We start from the raw sequence: 6,773 nt of genomic DNA, 5'->3' as shown, positions 1-6,773 counted from the left end.
CTGATGACCAGCCGTGTCCTCATCCTCCCCGCCCCTCTCTGCCACATGGTGAATCTTCTCCGAAGTGGCCTTGACAACCATAGGTGGTTCTTCCTCAGGGGTCTTGACAACAATACATGGTTCTTTTCCTAAGATCTATAGTTTTGGTTCTAATCTTAGCTTACACTAGAACGCAAGATGGGGAAGGCTATATGCAGGGCGGAGATAGGGAGACCAACAGCGGGCCTGCCCCGCGCCCCCCCTAACTTCATTGATTTAAGGCTAAATAGGCATGTCAATGGTGATTACTTACTTTGTAGAATGTTGAATTTTGATGGGCCGGTCGTCCCCCAACAATACTTACTTGCTATATGTAGTCTAATCCACAAAAGAGGGAAGTGGGGAAGAGAAACATGTGGACTTTCGGCCTGAAACTATGTGCAAGCAGGGGCCGGATGTCCGAGCGGTCGTCGAGGAGCCAAATGTCCGGTGTGGTGCCCGGATGTGCGGATCTGGACTTCTCAAAATCTGGAGGAGTTAAACCATTTTTCTGTTCATTTAGGAAGGGTTTAACCTTAACGCCTTTCAGGGGTTCCATTAGAGTTGCTCTAAGGTAATGTTACGCTGCTTAGCGATAAGGAGAAGCATCCAGTGCACATTTTTTAGATTTACAGGGACCGATTCCCCGGTTGTATTTCATCAAAACGAAACCATGTTCACATACATGCAAAACTAAGGTTCGTGTGAGCGAATAGAAAACAGAAACAAGAAAGCATTACCGCTTTAAATATTAATATTATTTCATGATCATTCATCCAAGTCAGAAACCTAACCCCCCGCAAAAATAGAAGTCAGGAACCTAACATATCAGTAGCCAATGAACACCATATGCATGATCATATAGAAGAAATGCTACTGCAATTATCCAAGAAGTTTAGTACTACCAGCACCAAAACATATACTACAAAAGAAAACAACATGCGAGATATCAGAAGAACATCCTTAGGAGGCTAGGATAAATGGACATGGCTTGAGCACACCACCTTGCTCTTGCATCTCGATGGATGGAACAGGGAAAATGCTCTCTTGGAACAAATGCGAAGTAAGCCACCGTGCGTCTCCTCCCAAACATCCGGTAGAACTCGAAGTAAACCCCAAATAATCGGCGTCTTTGCTTTCCACAGTTCCTAAGAAGTTGCCATCGATGTTGCAATGCAACAGATGTCCACGGATCAGATCGGTCAGCATCTCACGATCTTTGACGATCACAATCTTGGGGCAGTTAGAATTTACTTGTAAACCATCTAGCCGCTGCAGCGGCACCTCCACTGCCGACAAGTTCATCCGGAGCTTGAAGGTTCATACCTCAGACTCATAATCCTGCATCACTGAGAAATCTAGGTGGACGCCATCGACGGTGCTCCACATGGCAAGCGCACCATCCAACTCCAGCAGCCACGCCCGAGGGTCCGATGCCGCTGGAGGACGACGCATCCACCGGAACTTTTCAGTTGTTAGACTGTATATATACGTAGCCTCTGTATATCTGTTGTAACATTGTATTATACTTCTTAGTACTTTTATATAATGAGATAGCCACGCCCCGTTTAGGGTGTCGAGCAGTTCCCCCAAACATACGTTTTACATGGTATCAGTTTAGGGTTACGATGTCTTCCGCTGCACCCGCCGCCTCGGTCGCGCCGGCCCCCGCCGCCGCCGCCGTCGCTGCACCGCCCCCTGCGCCGGCCCCTGCCGTCGCTCCCTCGCCGCCGTTTCTGGCCTCCCAGCCCCTGGCCGCGGCCTCGGCCTGGTGGACCACCCAGCCGCCCGCGGGCTCCCAGATCGGATCGGTAGCCGCCCACGGCGACCTGCCTCCGCCGCCGTCCTCTGGCGGCCCGTCGCCCTCAACCACTACGGGTGCCCTACCGGCGCCGCCGTCCTTCCAGGGTTAGCCGCCGGCGTACGGTACCGCCTCTGCCCCAACCTATGGCGCTGCCTCCGTTTCGCCGTATGCCGCCCTGCACCCGTACGGTGTTTCGGGTCCGGCCTATGGCCCCCCGTGGTATGGCGCCCCTGCATCCACTTCGGGTGCTCCGCCACCACCGCCGTCCGCCTGGCCGCAGTCTCCCTACGGCGCGCTGCCGCCGCAGCCCTATGTGGCGCCAACGCGTCCTCAACCCTACGCGGCGCCACCCCCTTCGCTGCCCTACGGGGCCGCGCCTCCTCCGTCACCAGGGGACCCGTATGCTGGTGCTATCCCCGGCTATGGCGCACCCTTGGCGATTGCACCGCCTCACGAGACGGATCCATCTATGGGTCTCTATGTGCCACCGACACAGGATCGTGCTCCACCACCATCGCCGTTTTACTTCTCACATATCCTTCCGGTGAAGCTCACGTCGGACAATTACCTGTCGTGGCGGGCTCAGGTGCTTCCTCTCCTCCGCAGCCGCTACCTGGAGGGCTACGTCGACGGCTCCATCCCGTGCCCGCCGCCGTATCATCCGGCTCATCATGTGTGGGTGGCCCGGGATCAGGCAATCCTCTCCGCCATACAGTCGTCGCTGACCCCGAGCGTGTCGTTGCTGGTCATCTTCGCCGCGACGTCTAAGGATGCTTGGTTGGCACTTCACAGCAGCTTCGCCTCTCAGTCTCAGGCGCGTGCTCATTCTATACGCACCGAGTTGGGGGAGACCAAGCTTGATGGCCTCAGCATCACGGACTACTTCAACAAGATGACTGGCCTCGCGGACACGTTAGCCTCGATTGGTCAGCCGCTTGGTGATGAAGACTTCACCACCCATGTACTCAACGGCCTGGATGATGACTATGATAACCTCATTGAGAATGTGCATGGTCGCGAGGCCCCACTGCCACCCCGCGAGCTCTACGCGTGCCTCCTTGGCCGCGAACAGCGCATCAAGGCGCGCCGAGCCTCTCCAGGGTTTGTCTCCGCCAACGCCGCGACTCGCGGCAAGTTGCAGAAGCCGGCGCCGCTTGGTGGGAAAGCGGCGGCCTCGCCTCAGTCCGCTCCGCGGGGTTCGGCGCCCTCCATCACTGGTGGCAGCCGGCCCGTTGCTTGTTGCCCCTGCTGCGGCGCTCAGCAGGCCTGCCAGCTGTGTGGCATTGAGCGTCACATTGCGTCCCGCTGTCATCGTCGCTTCAAGCAAGATTTTCTGGGCCTAGGCAACAATGGCAAAGGAAATGATAAGCAAGCTGCCGCCGCGGTGACGAGCCATGAGCATGGCCGCACTCCATCCTACTCCATTGATCCTACGTGGTATATGGACACCGGAGCTACCAATCACCTCACCGGAGATATGGGCAAGCTCTCTACTCAGGAGCCATACCGTGGTCATGATCAGGTGCACACCGCCAGTGGAGCAGGTATGCGCATCTATGTTGCATATGCCCCTGCGTTGCTCCCTAATCATGCTGCAGGTATTGGACGCGGTGCACGCCTTGAGCTCCTAGAGGAACAAGCGCCGGATGATGCTCGCGATCGGGACACCTCCCATGTGCATGGGCCATGCATACCGGGTGGCACCCGCCAACCCGCCGCTGCTTCGCCCGGGGAGCGGGCGCCGGCCTCACCCGCCCCGACGCTGGCTTCGCCCGGCTCACCAGTGGCGACTTCGCTCGCCCCGATGCTGGCCTCGCCTGGGCCGCAGACTCCGGCGTCGCCCGGCCTGGCGGTCACTTCGCCTGGGCCAGCTGCCGCCTCATTCGGCCCGGTGGTGGTCTCGCCCGACCTGGCGGCTACTCCAACTGGGCCGGCTGTAGTTTCGCCCGGCCCAGCAACCCCGCCGGACCTCGACGCGTCGTCGCCCGCTTCCCTGACACCAGGGAGCCCTGGTGAGAGCTCGTCGGGTGTCTCGGCCTCATCATCATCACCCGTCGTTGTGGTGTTGCCAGTACAGCCTGCTGTCCCCGTGCGTCCTCGCACACGAAGTCAATCTGGCATTTTTCGTCCGAATGAACGCAAAGATGGGACTGTCGCATGGCTTTCTGCTTGCATGGCTCATACTGCTGCTGATCCCAGTGCAGAACCTCGCCATTTTCAAGCTGCACTCAGTATTCCTCATTGGCGTGCGGCAATGGAACAGGAGTTTGATGCTCTACAAAAAAATGATACTTGGCAACTTGTTCCTCCAGTGTCTGGCGTCAACATCATTGATTCCAAGTGGGTTTTTAAAGTCAAGAGACATGCTGATGGTTCTATAGAACGCTACAAGGCACGACTAGTCGCCAAGGGTTTCAAACAAAGGTATGCTCTTGATTATGAAGACACGTTCAGTCCCGTTATCAAGCCTACTACTATACGTTCGCTGCTGTCTCTTGCTGTCACTCGAGGATGGTTTCTTCGTCAGCTCGATGTGCAGAACGCTTTCCTACATGGAATTCTGGAGGAGGAGGAGGTTTATATGCGTCAACTGCCTGGTTTTGTTGATCCGGCACGTCCCCATCATCTCTGTCGTCTGATTAAGACACTGTATGGACTCAAACAGGCTCCTCGTGCATGGCATGCCCACCTCAGCTCTGTTCTTCGAGCTCTTGGGTTTACTCCCTCCACTGCGGACACGTCGCTGTTTCTCCTTCAGCGCCCTCAGGTTACGATGTATCTCCTGGTTTATGTTGATGATATCATTCTCATCAGTTACTCTGATGCTGCTGCTGGTCGTCTTGTAACTGCGTTGAGTTGTGATTTTGCTGTCAAGGACCTAGGTGCTCTGCATTTTTTCCTTGGTCTGGAGGTCTCACGGTCTTCTACTGGGTTAACTCTCACTCAGAAGAAGTACTCCATGGATTTGCTACGTCGGGCTGGCATGCTGAAGTGCAAACATGCTATCACTCCGATGTCTGCCACTGATCGGTTGTCTGCTCTTGATGGAGAACCTCTTTCACCTGATGATGTTACTGAGTATTGCAGTCTCGTTGGTGGTCTGCAGTATCTGACTATTACCAGGCCTGATATCTCCTATGCAGTTAACCGTGTGTGTCAGTACCTTCATGCACCCAGGACATCTCATTGGTCAGCTATGAAGCGTATTTTGCGGTACATCTGTCTTACTGCCTCCTATGGTTTGCTCCTTCAGCCTGCTCCGTCTGGTGAGCTCTCCGCTTTTTCAGATGCAGATTGGGCTGGTAATCCTGATGACAGGCGATCCACGGGGGGTTATGCGGTATTCCTGGGTTCTAACTTGATCGCCTGGAATGCTCGTAAGCAAGCAACGGTGTCTCGCAGTAGTACTGAGGCTGAGTACAAAGCGGTTGCTGATGCGACTGCTGAGATCATATGGGTACAGTCTCTCTTGAGGGAACTGAGAGTCTCTCCAGCCCGTCCTCCAGTTCTGTGGTGTGATAACATCGGTGCTACATATCTCTCGTCTAATCCGGTGTTCCATGCTCGGACGAAGCATATTGAGGTTGACTATCATTTTGTTCGGGAACGGGTTGCACAGAAGCTACTCTGTATCAAGTTCATCTCGTCAAAGGATCAACTTGCTGACATCTTCACGAAGCCTCTTCCACAACCACAGTTTGTAGGCTGTAGGCGCAATCTTAACTTACTTTGTACTTCAGGCCATAGTTAAGATTGAGGGAGGGTGTTAGACTGTATATATACGTAGCCTCTGTATATCTGTTGTAACATTGTATTGTACCTCTTGGTACTTCTATATAATGAGATAGTCACACCCCGTTTAGGATGTCGAGCAGTTCCCCTAAACATACGTTTTACATCAGCCACCGTGTCAAACACCATTATGTCGGCGGTAATCTTGGAGCACCGCCCCGTGTCCCAGTGCAGGTTGCCATGATAGAAGACCGGTGGATTATAGGAGGAACCTAGCAACCCTGCCAGTAACGCCTGATCTACAAAACGTGGCATAGCTGGCCAAGATGCATCAGATATCTTTTTTTGGTAGTTATAGACGGATCTTGGGTCGTCAGATCCCACTGCAAGGACGTTGCAATTCACCTGATCCATATCCTCCGATCTCATCCAGTACAGCACCCGGAATTCTTCAGACGGGTGGTGCCGGTAGAAGCCGGCTGTGCGGATGGTGGCAAAGGGACATCTTGGAAGCTGCAGCAGGGGAGCGTACTGGCGATTGGCCGGGTTGCAGACGAAGTAGTCTTTCTGGCGCATGCCAACGGAGACGACGAGGAGACCATCGCAGGCGGCCTCTAACCAGAGGCTGTCAGTGGTACGGCTGGTACGGACGACGGGCCAGAGCTTGCGATCGGAGCCGGCGACGACATGAAAGGCAACGAAACAGTCGTAGTCGTCCCCGTTCTCTTCAGAGTAATAGCACTCTGGAACATTTGGAAACATATTGATAAGGGGGAGCACAGGCTGGCGGCGGTGGTGTGCGACGACGAATTCAGGAGCGGAGGTGGCGCTACTCCAAGACTTGCGGACGGCACGCCACTGGAGGACATCCTTGGACGGCAACCGCACAAGTATCTCTTCCACGATGATGGACTCTGGCAAGTCGTCGAGGACGGTTGCCACCCTTCTGCCCCTGCCGGGCATCATGACCGACCGCCTCCCGGGTGTAGTACAAACAACTGAGAAAACAACACGCCACCATTAAGCAAGAACACAGTGCAGCAATAGTAGTACATATCCTAAACAAGACCAGATAAATGACTACTCACTTGATCTTTTAGATTCCAGCAGATGCAGCGTGATGACTGTGCGAGGTGGAGGAGCTCGAGCGAGGGAAGAGGAGTACTCCCTCCTTCTATCCGCCTTTAACTATTGACAAGATTAATAATACATGACATGC

General features: G+C 54.5%; 2 protein-coding genes across 2 annotated transcripts; one reads left to right on the top strand and one right to left on the bottom strand.

Annotated features, from left to right (window-relative positions):
* The first annotated feature begins 2,291 nt into the window (after positions 1-2,291).
* LOC147983203 (uncharacterized) lies at positions 2,292-5,341 on the top strand. Its single transcript, XM_087540663.1, has 4 exons — positions 2,292-4,246; positions 4,637-4,973; positions 5,076-5,199; positions 5,286-5,341. Exons 1-4 carry the CDS (start codon positions 2,292-2,294, stop codon positions 5,339-5,341), a joined length of 2,472 nt encoding a protein of 823 aa, XP_087396789.1.
* Positions 5,342-5,468: 127 nt separating this feature from the next.
* On the bottom strand, positions 5,469-6,520 carry LOC147983202 (putative F-box protein At3g10240). Its single transcript, XM_087540662.1, has 2 exons — positions 5,713-6,520; positions 5,469-5,527 (listed from the first exon to the last, which is right to left on the bottom strand). Exons 1-2 carry the CDS (start codon positions 6,518-6,520, stop codon positions 5,469-5,471), a joined length of 867 nt encoding a protein of 288 aa, XP_087396788.1.
* Positions 6,521-6,773: the final 253 nt, after the last annotated feature.

Source organism: Triticum urartu, chromosome 2A (assembly GCF_056163025.1).
Source record: "Triticum urartu cultivar PI428250 chromosome 2A, HENAU_Tu73, whole genome shotgun sequence".
NCBI lineage: Eukaryota > Viridiplantae > Streptophyta > Magnoliopsida > Poales > Poaceae > Triticum > Triticum urartu.
The sequence above is the reverse complement of the archived record's forward strand: the minus strand, read 5'-3'. Positions and strand labels throughout refer to the sequence as shown.

Coding starts and splice junctions, on each gene's coding strand:
- LOC147983203 (XM_087540663.1), top strand. CDS start 2,292: ATGGGTCTCTATGTGCCACCGACACAGGATCGTGCTCCACCACCATCG. Junction 4,247..4,636: donor GCCAAGGGTTTCAAACAAAG/GTATGCTCTTGA, acceptor CATTCTCATCAG/TTACTCTGATGCTGCTGCTG. Junction 4,974..5,075: donor TCTCCTATGCAGTTAACCGT/GTGTGTCAGTAC, acceptor TTGCTCCTTCAG/CCTGCTCCGTCTGGTGAGCT.
- LOC147983202 (XM_087540662.1), bottom strand. CDS start 6,520: ATGATGCCCGGCAGGGGCAGAAGGGTGGCAACCGTCCTCGACGACTTG. Junction 5,528..5,712: donor CACGGTGGCTGATGTAAAAC/GTATGTTTAGGG, acceptor TTGCGCCTACAG/CCTACAAACTGTGGTTGTGG.